Source organism: Tinamus guttatus, unplaced genomic scaffold, assembly GCF_059628265.1.
Source record: "Tinamus guttatus ecotype Peru unplaced genomic scaffold, ASM5962826v1 Tinamus_guttatus_pri_ptg000599l, whole genome shotgun sequence".
Taxonomy (NCBI): Eukaryota; Metazoa; Chordata; class Aves; order Tinamiformes; family Tinamidae; genus Tinamus; species Tinamus guttatus.
This window is the reverse complement of record NW_028289133.1, coordinates 2,261,670-2,277,677: the sequence shown is the minus strand read 5'-3', so window position 1 is coordinate 2,277,677 and position 16,008 is coordinate 2,261,670. Positions and strand designations below refer to the sequence as shown.

At 46.9% G+C, this 16,008-nt stretch overlaps 1 protein-coding gene across 2 annotated transcripts in view; it reads right to left on the bottom strand.

Moving 5' to 3' along the window:
- Positions 1-16,008, bottom strand: part of OXSR1 (oxidative stress responsive kinase 1) — a 73,043-nt gene that overhangs the window by 23,845 nt on the left and 33,190 nt on the right. For both annotated transcript variants that reach the window (XM_088534785.1, XM_088534786.1), the window contains exons 4-5: positions 13,615-13,756; positions 3,269-3,324 (exon numbers count right to left, since the gene is read on the bottom strand). In XM_088534785.1, the coding sequence (XP_088390911.1) occupies positions 3,269-3,324; positions 13,615-13,756 (198 nt within the window). The remainder of the gene's footprint in view (positions 1-3,268; positions 3,325-13,614; positions 13,757-16,008) is intronic.

Genomic DNA, 16,008 nt, shown 5'->3' with positions numbered 1-16,008 from the left:
CCCGAACGACTTTGCAAAGTCTCCATCTGCTCTGACCACGGAGCAAGGCAGCCTAGGTGGGAATCTGCGGGGAGGCCAAACTCCAAGGAAAAGCAGCCTCTCCAGGCAGGGGCTCATCCCGCCTTGTCCCCTTGAGCAGGGTTCACACTGGGCTGGTTCCGCACCCTCAGCGGCCCTTTAATAAACTAAAGAATTAATATATTAATCTATCAAGCCTGGATCACTCTTAGAAAATGGAAATGAAGAAATCTCCTTTCTACAGCTGTATCAGTACTGGTGCATGTTGACCAAAGGGGTTTTATCAGTGCAGCTTTTAGACGCCAGGGAGCCAGAAAGGCCAATGCAAAGAGGTTTTTATATTCTGGGATTTTTCTTTATTTATTGCAATAATTGCCATGGAGAGGCCGGAACAAAAGCAGCCGCCTCTCGCTGTGCACTGGAAGCACCGGGCTGGGCACGGAGGTATCTAGGAAGGGAGTTCTTGCTCTCTTAAAAAGATCTCTTAATTTGGTGTGTGGGGAAACAATCCCGCCTGAAAGGACGTTAGCTTCTAAATCAGAGAGGGCTCCAAAAAAAATTGCTGGCAAGACATAGACCCAAGCCAAAAAAAAAGAGGAAAATAATAATAATAATTAAACATAGGAGAACAGCCCCAGTCTAGATCTCCCTGCCCAGCCCTGCCTGTTAGAGGCAGTTTTGGGCCTCAGTTTGGTGGATCTGCATTCTGAAAGCGAAAGCAGCTACAGAGTTAAAAATAGAAACAGCCAAGAGTAAAAATACCCAGTTCTAGGACTGGGGGAGGAGTTTGAAGCTCCGCATTTGTGGAGGCCGTTGGGGGCATTTTTAGCATTCCTGGCTTCCCGCGCCGGCCCGTTGGACTCCCGGATTCCTCCTCCGCTGTTTTATCTGGCGCCGGGTGGCGCTTCCGAGGCGGCTCCCGCACCCAGAGCCCCTCGGCCACCTTCCCCCTCCGCGCTCGGGCTTCGAGCTGAACAGATCCCGCCAACTACACGGGCTTCTTTCCTGAGAGGAAAAGTGGTGGGAACCATCCAATCTACGCAAAGTCGCCACCAGGAACTACATGCAAGGGAATAATGAAATCCATGGATTAAACTCACTGGTATCGTGGTGGTACAAACCAAGGCAGCTCCTTCAAGGAGGTCCTGACTCCCCCCAGCCCTCAGGCTTCATTCCACAGATGATTATTTTTATTTTTCCCCCTTCTCCACGGTGTAACTTTCCAGCAACACTTAAGTAGAGGCAGAGATGTTGTCAGGCTGATAAGCAAAGCACTCAGCTACAAGCTGTGCTATTCATAAAATGCATTAATATTGTCACAGGAAAAGGGGTTGGGCCTTACCAAAATGCAAATCTCACTTTAGTAGGATAGTTTATGTTTGTACCACCATGATACCAGTGAAACTATCCTACTAAAGTGAGATTTGCAATTCAAAATAAATAAATAAATAGATAGATCAATAAATAATAAAAACCCACACTTGTGAGAGATTTTGCGATTTCAGTCAGACCAAAAGGAAGCCGAAGTGTCAGAATTCCCACAAAAACCAAACCCCATGTTCTGACCAGGTCAGGTTCCTCTCTAGCATTCAGTCATCCACTGTTTTTGTTTCTTTGCAGGTTTATCAGCTGCCTCCCCCAAAAGCCAAAGGGCTTCCTGTGCCCACTGCAAACCTCATGAACCTCATGACCGTGGTCAAGTTCAGTGGCTTCACTTGGTCTCTTGGAAGGTTTCAAAATTAGCCCTTGCAAGGGTTTGGGGCAAAAAAACGTGCAAAGGGGAACTCTGCACATCTTGCAGCTGCCATCATTTAAACGCTGCAGCTTAGAGAAGCCCAGGATAGATGAGTCCTGGGGAAACTCTACTAAAGGGAGACAAAATAAATCACCAACGAGCCTAAAAAAAGACGAGAGGCACCAGCAGCTCCTGCGAGGCTGGCAGCAACGCTGGAACAACAGTGCCCTGTGCTAATGCAACAGCTATTTGCAGCCTCTCCCAGAATGTAATCTGCTGTGCAATTACAAATCCAAACTGCTCCGTCTTGGCCCCACGATGGAAAAAGCCCGTAGGATTTTATTAATGTACAGCTTGCTGCTGCGAGTGTTCTGGGAGCACCACCCTGCCTGGCAGGGGTTGCCACACGGGATGAATTATTTGCAGGTCGTCAGAAATGCGGCAGCAGGAGCGCTGAGAGCCCTGGGAGACTTAAGTGGGAAAATAGAGCAAGTTTGGATGTCAGACCTGTGTTTTAAGTGTTGGATCTTCCCACCCCAAGGGTTATCATCTTCTGCAGAGAGAGAAGAGCTACCTGTAAAGGCTCTGCCTTGCACTGTATTATTTTTCTGGGAGAAAACAGGACACCCTTCGTATAGAGATGCAAATCTAGGCACAGGTTTGCCTAGGATGGGGGGTTCTTGCCTCTTGGCCATCAGCACTGCCAGGGCTGCAACCCCCTGTCCCTTCACTGTCAGCAGAGCCGCTGAGAGCCCCTACACGCTTTGCTAGTATGACTTAAAGGATGGGAAAAAGTCCTGCTGGCAAAAATCCTCTTGGCTGCTGGCAAAAAAACCCTCCTTCCACAGAAGACATATGATCCACCTACACTAAGGACCATTTCCAACATATTTGGGCTGCTGCAGCAGCAGGTACAACAGCAGACATCTCCTCCTCCTCCTCCAGGCACATTTGTGCTCGCTAAAGCAACCGCTTTATCAGCCCTCCCTACCACATCCCATGGGACACCAGCTCCGGGGCTGGCAAGGCTCTCTCCAGGGCTTCCAGTTTGCCCGGTTTGGGAGTGGGTTGATCCCTGCAGTTAAACCACACTCTGCTGCTGCCTTGGCTCGAGCACCCACCTGAGCAGAGCGACCAGCACATCTTCAGCTATAGCAAAATTGCGACTCATTTTTACATTCAGAAACATCAATTTCTCCTTCAAATGTATCCACTGACTACTTACCATGGGCCATCCTTTTTAACACACCTTAGGTGATAAATCAGTGCTGTTCTACAAATCTGGCTAGTTTATCTAGTCAGATTTTGACTAGGAGTTTTATCTATTCACACTGATGCTGTGGACTTAATAGTCAAAGGATTTATTCACACTGACAAGCAGCATTTCAAAGACTTATTTTAAAACATCAAGGTTTCTTGACACTAACATTTTTACAGTTTTGTGGGACTTTTTGCCATTAGAACATCTATTCAGAGTCACACCCAAAGCTTATTCAAAGCTATTGGAAAAGTTACCTGCAATCTGCACTGAGCCATCTTCTCCCAGAAGAATATTTCCTGCTTTCACATCCCTGCAGAAAAACAAAGCAAGAGTAAGCGGAACTCAGTAAAACTTCCTCCTTTCAACCAAAAAAACACTTTTTTTCCTCCAACACTTTCGCTTTTGAACATTTTCCATGTGCATTTTGTTGCAACATCTCTCTTGCTTTCAATCAAGCAGAAGGCTGCCTGCAAGACAAGGATGCTGAAGACAAATTGAACAGCAAATGGAAGCTGACAGGAGCCCTCAGTCAGCCTTTGAACGAGTATTTTAAGCTCTGACAAACGAATGCCTCTTGCTAGCAGTGGGCAACCAAGGGCCAAACATCTGTTTGAGGCATTGGTGTAAGAGGTACCACAAGAAAATTCACTACTAAGTCGCTTTACTGATCAAGAAAATTAGACAGGTGTATATGGAAATGCTGAAGTTATATTAATAACTAGCCTAGAGAAGGTGAATTATTAGCAGAACGGGATTTAAAGCAATGAGAAGCTGCGACGGCGATGCTGGAATAACTCGACAAACATAAAACACTCCTATAGCTGCAGCAATGCTATAAATGCCACAGGTGGATAAGGAATTTCCTAAAAACACAAGTGGTTTTGCCTACTAGCGTGTCAGAAAGCCAAGTGAGAACTACTGCTCCATCCCATCTCAGCAGCCTACTGAAGGCGTGCAAAAATACAGGTTTCTATGAGAGTGATGGACGCAAAACACTCGGAGGAGCAAATTATCTGCCTGTTACTGGTGCTGACTTTACAGAGGCGCCCGACGCCGCCGATCAGCTCCATGAAACAGGTAAGAGTTAAAGGCTGCTGCAGACGAGAAGGCATCGAGGCTGCTGGGGACGGGGCTCTCGAGCACCCGGAGGGACCTGAAGGGATTAAATAAATAAGAAAATGAAGCACGTGGCAGCGTCATCCCCCGGAGCGTCCGTTATCCAAATCAGAGGGCAAATCACCGTTTTAATGAGCGCTAAAAACGCGGCTACCTGCGGCAGAGCGAGGGAACGGGAAGGCTCCCGGTCGCTACTGCTCCTCTTGCCCGAGATGGGATGATCCGTCCTTCCAGCCACGCTCCAGCACTGCCCAGGACAGCAAATTCCCAACCATCACCCACGGCGGGATCCAAAAACCCCCGGCCAAAGAGCTGCTCTAGGCCTTCAGCCCTCCCAAATGCAGTTTCATAAACACCGCTCAGATTAATATTGGCATGAATTCTTGATGAAAATAAGCACCAGCAAACACAGAGCTTTGGCTCAGAAGTTTCTGAGAAATCAGGGCTGCAATAAGCAAGGAGCCACCAACAGCCACCGCCAAACGGAGGAGTTAAATTAGGGCTTCACGTGGCATTTCGTGCCCCTGAGCAAGGCCCTTCCTTGGCCCGTGCCATCACTCCACCCCTAGAGCAGCAAAGCGGGTCGGAGGCAACAAGTGCTGCGACACCGGCCCCGTTTTGGAGTCACCCTGTCCTGGAAACACCTTCCAGCCCCGGAAACACCTTCCAGCCCTGGAAACACCTTCCAGCCCTGGAAAAACCTTCCAACCCTGGAAACACCTTCGAACCTCTTCTCACCTGCTCGGGCACCTCTGCCACATCCTCAAGCAGCACTGGATGGACAGAGGCCTCCTGCTGTTGCCACCCTGATGTTCCTTCAGCATCTCCAGATTTGGCACTTCCTCAAAGCCATCTTTAAGCTAAATTAATTACATTTAAAACAACTTAGAGGAGGAGGGGAGAGGAACAGCGGTTTCCTGTTTATTCTGTTCAGCAGAAGCCTATAAATTCACAAGCTGAACAGCAAGGAGTTTGTTTCTGCAGGATACAGCTGCTGCCAAGTACAACAACTTCAAGGTGCTTCCCACTAACGTGGTAACAACCATATCCGGGGCCGACGGATGCAGAATCACTGGTTGCCTCTGGCAAAATGACTGTGTTGGAAACAGGAAGCCTCTTTAGGTCACAGCAATGGTAATTATTTTGCATGGTAAACGAAGTAACAGAATAGCAGAGTAAACATTTCCTTGTGAGCAGCTTAACCAACGCTAACATCTTTCAGGGCATCTCTACTCCATAGCTCGCGTTTCCCAGCTTCCAAGAGCCTTTCCCCAAAATAACTTTGATGTTTTTGTTTACCTCGCCCACCCGGATTGGGAAGAGGGGCTTGGATGCTCTGCAGTGCACAGAGAGATGCTCCATGTTATCCCGGAAAGGCTGCACAGCAGGGCACAAATCCCTGCCCGCTCCCAAGCTGGAGCAAGGGCACTTGTTTCACACAGCCAGGCCACGTTAGACCCTATATAAGCAATTCTAGACCTTATATAAGCAATGTTAGACCCTATATAAACAAGGTGGATCCCCCAAGCCATTAAAAATACCGGGAAGTGCCCGGCTACAGGGGACTCGGGAGCAAGGAGAGCTCCTTCACAGAGCACCGAGGTACCCGTGACCAGCTGCAGCTCCACAACCCAGGTGAGCGCAACAGGACTCCCCATCACAGATTTTTAATAAACTTGGGTTCTGCGAGCAAAGGAACGAAGCATTCTGAGAGGCTTGTTGGAAAGCAGTAACTCCATAGGATGTGGAAACCCCGAAGGAGTTGCCTGAACGCTACCCACATCTGGAGCAACTGTTATTAAGGCTGGTGAGGACGCAGCAATTTAAGTGACCTGAGCAAAGAGCAACCTAGCGCTGAAGGAACCAAACGATAAAATGAAGCAGGAAATAGAGTTAAATTCTGTTATGGCTCCTCTTCCAGCCTGCTGTCTGTGCCTTGAGGATGCAGGGCTGCCTCTCAGCAGAGCCATGAGTCATCTGCCCATTAGATGGGATTTACATCAGCCTCGACAATAAATTTTCATGGACTCAGCTCTATAGTGCATAATTTGGGATGAGGAAGTAATGGTTGGACCTGCCAAGTTTTATGTAAAAAAAAGTGCAAGATACGGGAATAATTATTTTCTGCTAATGGTGACTCAAAATATTTTTACTGGATACAACCATTTGCTGCAGTCAACATTATCTCAGTAATTTGCAAAATGCTTCCAGGACAATATTTCTACTTACAGTGGAATATGAAGCAATTTGCTGCATTATAGGCCAAATGAGCACAATTCTCCCTCTGCTGTCAAACATTATTCCCCCTCCAGCAATATAATGTTACCTATGTCCCCTTTTTCCTTTGCTTTATAAGCCAAGATACAAACCGTTGGTTATAAAAATTTTATCATTTGACATGGCTGCAAAATGGAAACTGGGCTCAGGCTCTACAAGTGCAAAGAAATGTCTTTATTCCCCCCAAAGTCTGTGTGTTTGGTATAATATAACAGATTGCAAGCGAGACAAGAACAGAAGTGCAGTAAGTGAGCGGGATCACTTACCCAAGTCAGTCCCATTCCAAAAAAAAGCTGTGTTTTAAGCAACACCCTCACACTGCAGAGGTGAGCCCAAAGTCCCAAGTTTTGGGGCTGGTTGCAACTGACTGCCCAGTCCACGTCTCGCAAGAGTCAGGGGCATTTCTAAAGCTCCAGCAGAGGTACAAACACTTGGTTTAACTGTCACTGAACTGCTGGAAAGAATTAGGTGTAAAATCCAAACCTATCAAGGAAGACAAAAAATCAGGAATAAAAGTGGGTTTTGGTTCTCTTAGGAAGCAGGAGACAAGGCTCCAATGCTTGAAAATCCCAAATGATCTCCAATGCTTGGAAAGGGAACTGCTGCTCTAACCACAGGGCTTGGGGCTCAAGGAAACACAACTCAGATGTTTTGGATACCTTCCAAGCTAAGTGACTACCAGCTTGGGGAAGGGAGGATGCACCAAAGCGAGCTGCCAAAAACCCTCCCCAAAATCCCCGATACCCAACAGCTCATTGGGCTGGTAGGACGAGTTGAAAAGGAGCTGCAGGTTGTGGGGTAGCTCGGTGGGACATGAAGGGACACTGTGTGTGGCATGCAAGTGCCACATCCCTGAGTCACCGGCCACAGCCGCTCGCTGCTATCGCAGCATCTGCGACTCCCTCGTTTCTCTCCGTGCAGCTTCTGGCTCCCGCCCCAACGTGGCCTTTGATGGTTCTTCCTCTCTCATTAACTCCTCCTCCTCTTCCAAGTATTAACAAGCGTGAGGATGGTTGAATCACAGAATGGTTGAGGTTGGAAGGGATCTCTAGAGATCATCTAGTCCAACCCCCCTGCTCCAGCAGGGACACCCAGAGCACGTGGCACAGGGTGGCATCCAGGTGGGTTTGAAGATCTCCAGAGCAGGAGACTCCACAGCCTCTCTGGGCAGCCTGTGCCAGGGATGTGGCACCCTCACAGGAAAGAAGTTCTTCCTCACATGCATGTGGAACTTGCTGTGTTTCAGCTTGTACCCAGTAGTCCTTGTCTTGTTTTTGGCCACCGCCAGCGGCCAGGTGAAGCTTGGGATGGTTCAGTAACAGATTCCAGTCTTCGATTTTACCTCCCATCACCGTGCCTTAAGCCCAGCATCAACAGGCTTTAAAACAATACACATACATATGTTTTAAAATGCTGTTCCATGATATTTCGATGATTTCTTCCACAAATTGATCAGCCAGTCCTTCCATTTCCTGGTCTTACAGCCTGCACCTCGCAATGGAGACCAGGCACAAAGCTCCTTTAACAGCTGCTGCCCAAAATCCCAGGACAAGGCACACGGTGGGGCTGTCCCCTTCCCCTGGAGACCCGGGTGGGTGGGAGCGCTTCCCGTGGCCTGTACGTCACAGGAATATTTTCCATAGGAGCAGCTAGTGCATACGGAAGCCGGAATTTCCCCAGGGCTATCACACGCGCTCCGCTTGCCCCAGCTTTATCCGTGGCAAGTAGTGGAGAAGCAGGAAAGCCAGATCCTCGAGCAGCTCCCCACCTCCGTCCCACCAGAGCCACAACGGCAGCTCCTTCCAGGAATCCCGGAGCAGCCCCGGATCCAGAAGGGCCGTATCAACGTCCTGACAAGGAGCAGCTCAAAGGGGACGTCGCTTCCCACGAGCAACACGCACCTCCATCCCGGGGGGCAGCGTCCTCACCGCGCCGAGCGCATTCCCCATCCCTGCCGCCAGCCCCGGCTCCGGCCGCGACGCACACGGAAAAACCGCGGACGAGCGGGAGCCGAGGACTCGGGCCCTTCCCAAAACCTGGAAGGGAGCTCCGAGCTGGGCTCGAAGGAAAAAAGACCCCGTTTCATTGCACAAATGGAGGCGGCACTTGGGAACTTGGCGCTCCGAGATGGAAACGCGCTCCCAGGCTGGCCTTGGCGGTGCTTTCCAGGCTCCCACTAAATCAGGGATTTTCCTGTAGCAACTGTGTTGGGCTGTCCCAAACACCTGGGACTCCTCTTTTTCAGCAGCAAGCCCTATTTTTTAGTTTAAATTTTTTTAAGATTTCTGCTTTTAAAGACAGCGTACAACTTCATGCCATAAGTATGCAAAAATAGTTTCTGACACTTTTAAGTGTGCTTAATATATTATCATACAAATGTAGTAAAAAGCCTATTTTTTATGCATTAGCTGAATATGAGATGCTTAAGGCATCTCCACTGAGGTAGCTTTTAGGATCTATAAGGGCTAGAAAGTCTGTTGTGTTACTGCAACAGACAATATTCAAAGACATCTTTGGAAATGAGTTATTCACTTGATACATTACAGCAGAAAATACCAGCAGGATGAACATCAATGATTTAAATTGCTCTTACTGGAAAGAAGTTTTAAGAGCTTATACTGGGCAATCCATTTCCAATAATCCATATCAGATAAAGCAGTGACATGACAGGTATCACGAACAGGGTAATTGTAGGTAAATGTGAATTGGTTTTGAGGGAATCAAATGGCCAAGCCTAAGGGAGTTTCTTGCATTCTCACCCGGTAGAATTAATGCAGATTATTCACTGGAAAAACTTCAAACCCAAATAATTCTGACAACGCAGCAATGGCCAGAAACAACATTAGTTTAATATGCAACCTTGTTATGGATCGCTGACCAAAACATGTAATCGCTGCTGAACCTTTCGGAGATCACCTTGGTCTCTACTTCCCACTCACATGACACTTTCTTGCTTCTAATCCCCATGGAACACATTGTTATCAAAGTGGGGAGGAACTAGAACTAAAAATGTTCATCTTGCTTTTCACGTGCTTTGTAACTGGTGTACAAAGAACAAAAAAGTTGTGTTTTCCTTGGACTCAATCAAAATATTTCGAATAACTGCAGCCCACGCAGCAACCTCAACGTCCAGAGGTAGCACTTGGCTCTGGGGCGAGTGACACAACAGACAACTTCCGAATCACTTATGATCTGCTTTAAAACCCAGCTGGCCCTTGGAGGCGAAAGGCTCAGTATTCTGCTACCCATATTGCTGCAGGAACAAAGAACTACAGTGCTTCAGTCCTCAAAATCATCTTTGGCAACCCAAAATCCTGCTCCCACACAAAGCTATCAGTGCATTAATCAGCTATGTGAAAATTAAGCTTGAGTTCTGATGGGCACTTGAGCTCTCCCAAAATACAGCCCCTGGCTTTTACCCTAACTCAGAAGTCACCTATTGAAGGCAAGTCCCGGTGAAATGACACATATGAGTGCTGGTCACATGCATATGTGCATGCACCTATATATAAGTATGTGTACACACAAAAATAACCCTTTTTTACAGAAATTCTCTTAATATAGGCAGAGGAGCCAAGCAACAGAAAGTCTTGATCTTATGTCAAAGCCATCCCAAGCTCCACAGAACAGGCACATCGATTTTTGGCACAAAAAAATATATCAAGAATGTTGCTATGGGGTCTCTTCAAAGTAAGACTCAAGTGTGCTGCCCTTAAACCCACTTGCTAACTTTTATTTCATGAAGAGTTTGTGTTTTTTTGTCCTTACCATCATTACACAGCGATGCAAGAATCCAACTATATATAAACGTTTGGGCAACGTATCGCTTCACCTGCACTAACTGAAATATTCAGTTACACAACTGCTAATCACGAGCAGCAGATAAGCTCGGAGATAAAAATAGGGAGAGAGACGGCGGGACCTTGTAGCAGTTAATCAGTGTGACTCGTTTGTCAGGCTGCCATAAAGGGAACCACCTGGGAGCTTTGAACTCCCCTCCGACAAGCCACTTGAATCAACAAAACGGCCCCACTTACTTTTGGCTTTGCCTTCATTCCAAAGCCATCCATCAAGGTCCTGGATAATCCCCAAAGGAGCAAGAGTCCAAAGGGGGAGAGGTGCCGTGTAGCCTCTGCGTCACCCGGGCGAGATTAGCCCGGCAGTGACCCCGGCAGGGTGTCAGTCCTGCCTGTTCGACTGTGATGAGAACAACCTGCCCGACCAAAATCCTGCGAGGCGGCTCCAGGCAGGGGCTTCCGAGCAGGGCCCTTGGTCCTCAGGACTGGCTGGAATCCACGTGTTTAACGTGAGCTGCATCTCCAGGATCTCCAGGCGCCGTCGGGATCACCACGCTCCACAGGGAATAGCGCCTTGGAGCAGCTCCAATGCACCGGGAGCTGATTTTGCAGGAGTATTTGCAATTAGAAGCTAAATACCTGTTGTTGTAGAAATACCATTTCACAAAGATATGACTTATCCTTTCCTCTTTTTCCTAAGCAGACTCTGCAGACTGCAAGACCCTTGTGATAAAAAAGCAAAATATATCAGTACCAGCAACAACAAGGGAGACTCCAGCATTTGCTCCTGAACAACGACACCTGTCCAGGTCTGAGCCCAGCTGGGGCTGTAAATTAGGCAAGCAAAAAAAGATGTAATTTAAACCTTTGCAAGATATTTGGCTTTTTAATCCCCTCTGCAAAATACTGTCAAGCAATTCCCGTGTCCAAAGCAGGGGACTGACTCTGCCGTGTGAAGGCGGCGCCCAAACCTTGATTGGAAGTGGCACTAAGTTTGAGATGAGCTTATGCACAGTAAGATTCAGCAGCAGTACACTTTCATTAAGCCAGTTTTCCACGTGTTAACTCAAATTACTCATTTAAGATGATGCATAATTTAAAAGTGGCAAAGCGCCTCCACAGTCTGGTCTCACTGGTGATTTACAGTCCCAACCTGTCCCCATTGCAGGCTGGTGGCTCCCACTAAGTTACATTCGGGTCCAGCTCCCCATCCTTCGGGCTTTGCAGCACAAGCTCCAGCTTTGGACGTGCCAACTGCATTTGTTTCACCCGGATCACATCTCTACTGTTATCGAAGGCATTTTTTTCCAAGGCTTTGACACACAAAATACCCCATTTGTCACTGACCGAACAGGCGCTTTGTGCCACTATTTGCTTTGGGTTTAGTGTCATTTTTGAGAACAGCCCTTCGCTCTGACCTCGCTTCGACCCGACTTACGCTCCCAACGCCAGCTGCCCCGCACTGTGGACACTAAATTCAGCTGCTCGGGGATCACCTGACGCCGCTTCCTTTGGAGCCAGATACTTGAAGCGGCCCCAGGAGACCCAAAGTTTAGTTATTTTGGACGCTTCCCGCGGGCGCGTCGCGGCGGGGCCTCATGAGGCGGCGGCGCCACCTGCGCTTCCCATCAGCGGGACGGCCTCGCGCGGCCCCCGAGACGTGGAGAAACGCGCCTCAGCGCACGAGGAAACGTCCCAGCCGCCCTGCAACCTCAAATTGCTTCAAGGTTGTTCACTTCGTTTAAAACTCAGTGCGTGGCATTGCTCCGACAAGCCTGCGGTGACTAAAAAGGGGCAAAACGCTCCCCTTTCACCACGCGGGACAGGCTTGACTCAGGTCACCTCCGAAGCACCCGGCAGGAAACACGTTCTAGTCAGACCAGGCAGCTTGAACTTGGGGTGAACATCTCATTTCTGCTGAGAGCAGCAAAAAGAAGTAACCACAGATCAACCCACTTACAGTCTCTGCCACAATTACGAGCCCTGGGCTGCGTGGAGCCAAATGAAGGCAACAGCCTCTCCACCAGCTCAGACTGACATCTTCCAAAAAACAATTAATGTCACTGTCTGTAAGTCCCTTTTTAAAAAGATTTTCCATATTTGTATCTTATTTAAATGTGGTCAGACCAGAAGATGAACTAAAGCTAAATAAATCAGAAGTCCCAGGTGAATATGGTTTTATCGCTTGCTTATAAAAAGGGTAAAAAGTTACTGTGCACTTTAATTGCAGTTAAGTTGTTATTACAAAAAGGTTTATCAGACAGCTGTGATATCAAAGCAGTCACTCAAGACTGATCTTTTTGTTAAATCAGAATTTTATCTGAGACTGGAAACTTAAAAGTCTCTCCTTAAGGGAAAAAATACACTAAAACTCTTTCCAACTTTTTTTTTTGATTCAAAACAATCCATAAAAGTCATTCAGTTTGGCCAAAAATATGAACTAAAGACTACTTTTATTTTCTAATTGAAATAACATTTTGGCAAAAATATAAGTTCGTTCTTGTCGTGTAGCTATCTTAACAGCACAGAGAACTATTTCAGCGTGGCAACAGCATTGCTTATAGTGGCTTTGCACCAGCAGCAGAACAACCTCAAAAATCCCCAAGGAAGAGGAGACTGTTGCTGCCAGAGCCAGGCTTGTGGTTATAACGATGTATATTACTGGGGAGCCATATGTTCTATTTTGAGAGCATATTTAGAATTGCAGATCACATTCTTCTTCACTGCAGAACACACTGCCTTAGTATCCTCTCTTCCTAAAGCTAAGCCCCACATCGACACAAGGGGAGAGGAAAACATGACTTAAAAATACCTCCCAAATGCCAGAGCAGCACTGAAATGCACAGGCTCCGCAGATCCATCAAATCTCCAGCCATAAGCTAACTGGGTTTTCCTTACAGTAGTGAGGGTTTTCACTTCTAATTTTGTTTCCATCTTTTTTAAATGAAATTATCTAAATTTAAGTTTCATGATGTTGATCTTCTGCTAAGCTTTAAGAAAAAAAAAAGAACACACACACACACACACACAAACAGTGCTTTCAGGGCTCAATACTTCTCGTGCAGCACTCAGGTTTGTAGCTCTGCAAGAAATCAAGTAACTTTCTTTTCCACCGCTAGCAATCACACACTGCAGCTGGATCCAGACATTTGGCAGGAGGTTTTTTCTGTCAGAGCTTTCACTCCACCATGAAAGTTTACCCAAATGAGGCCTCATCACATTTGGGTCACAGATTTTCCCAAAGCAGCAGCTACTGTACAGAAATTTGGAAAATAACTTAGAAATAATGGAAAGCTCTGTTGCTATTAGTGACATTTCAGACTTTAAGAGCTGGCTGTGTGATAAGATTGCAGGTGCTCAGCAATGTGTTGTAATGACACATTTGGGGACTAAGGATGAGGAAAGAGTACCTGTGGATTTGCCCGTTTTTATGCAAATAGTCCAGCCCCTCCAGCACCTCCTTGAGGATTGTGGCTATGCAGGCTTCATCCAGGACTCCGCTCTTGTGCTCTCCTTTGGCCACTATGTGCTTTATAATATCCAAAACTGAGCCTGGGAAGAAAAAAAGGGAAAAAAATGTTTAATATTTGAGCTTAAGCTAGAACAGATTCACAAATAAATATAACTTACAAAAGCCGAAAGAATTTAGGATGGGAAAGAGGAAGCAAAGATGGTCAAGGACAGTCAGTAGTTCCTATAAAAGACCTAGGATGAGTCCTGCAGGGCTGCAGGTCCTCAAGGAACCTGCAAACTCCCTGTGGTCACAAGGAGCTGAGAAGTTATCTGCATGTGCCAAAAGGGCACGTAGAGGGAACACTTGGAATGGTTTCGAGTGGATGCGGCCGCTACAGCTGCTTTAGCGCCGAGGAGGAGACGCGGGAGGGGGAAATGGAAAAACCAGGGGGCTGCCAGCAAAAGGCAACTCGCTGGGTAAAATTAGATGCTACTTCTCAGCTCTTGAAAACTCAGTGTGGAGAAATTGCAAGAAAAATCTAATACATTAGCAGACGACACTCTCCTAGTAGAAAAATATGGAGATAAAGAATTAAAGAGCACACAAAAGATGCAATTTTTCCAAATCTACACTGTATAAAAAGCTGAAATAATATTTCTAGCGAAGGATTTAGACTAAGCTATGTTAAGAAATATTAACTGTAAATGACACCTTGCATGACAAATGATGCTTTATAAATCAAGCTTTCTGATTTTCCAAGCAAAGGACAGACATCACACTGGTAGGTTTCCACTGCCAACTACTTAACTTTTGGATTCTCCCGAGGAAGCCAAAGGGCTGCAGGAGGCCGCTGTGCACGTGCTAAGGAAAGGCTCGTTTTGTGCAATCTGTGCAGCACAGGAAACCATTACACGGGCACACGGTGTCCCTTGGCTTGGGGAAATGACACAGGGCGCCTTGATCCAGCAGCTTTCGGCACCAGACCTAGTGCTCGCGCAAACTATTTACACAAGTCATTAGCTTAATGCAGCAAATACCAACAAAAGGGAAAAAAAATAATTTCTTCATTTTTCATTTAACATTTCCTCCAGCTTTTTACTCAACAATGCTCTTAGCTGTGTCCAGTCTCCTTCCCTCTATCCATGCATGGAAGCACATTCAAGTCTTTAGCTAGCCCTGGCATGGATTTTAAATGCAGTAGCCAAATATTTCCCTCCAACTACGTATGAGGTTGTTACAAGCAACGTTGGGCTTCCTGCAAAGAGGGTAACATGACCCCCTCTTGCATGTCTTGAGGGCTCACCTGGGACTCAGCTGTGACACTCGTATTTAGAAAGTACATCCTCACAAGCCTTAATGCTTCTCATTTTGGACAAGAACTTCTGTGACACCTACAAAAAACCCCTCTGTGTCTCCAGTTTCACTGTTCAGCTTTTTTCCCCCCTCCTCCTCTCAAATATGCCAGCATTTGGAGAACAAACTGTCACTTGTTTAGAAGTCCAGTGAAAATATGTGGTTCTTCCACGTCCTCGTTTTGTCCTCTTTCCACCCACCGCTCTGTTAGAAGACTTTGTTCAAAACATGTCCCTTCTCCTGCAAAGGGCTCAGAGAACATGAGGAGGCAGATCAGATGGCGCTTGAATTATTTGCTCAAACCCCCTGTATTTAGCTAAGCTAGAGGTTGTGTTTAACCCAGAAAAGGAAGAAGAGGGTAGGGGGCAAAGGCAACAGGACATGCACACAGCAAGACTTCTTTGTAGAAAAGCAACCGCTGCTCCCACCCGTGTTTAGGATGTGCTTGCAATCCAGCCTGCCATTTCTCACATTTTTTCTCCTTAATCCATTTTCTTGTTGGGATATTTAAAGAATTGGAGAAATCTGCCAGCCTCCAACAGAAGAGCAGAGCAATGGGGCTCTCGGCCAGATGCTACATACAGAACAGCAACAGGAGTGCCACCTTCTTGGTGAAGAAAGCGTTATTCAACTCATGCCCACTTGTTGATTGAAGGGAAAACATGTTTTTACAAATGGCACCACCCCAGTGAAGCTGCATTTGTTTGGCCCCCTGCAAAAAAATCAATGGTTAGGCAGGGACTCCCGAATACAACGTTGTGAAGCACAGCCCTGCATGATAAGCAGGCTGAAACCACGCAGCGTTTCCACATATTCCTTCATGCAGGGTTCAAAATCTTCCGGCATTCTGGTTAAGCAAGTTTGATACGGAGTGACGAAGAAGCATCCAGATCCCCGACAGAAACCCTTAACACTAAGGTGCTTTGAAAGCAACAGAAAAATTTCATTATGGAGGAAAAATCTTTCCGAAGCAGAGACTGCATTTCAGCATCAGCCT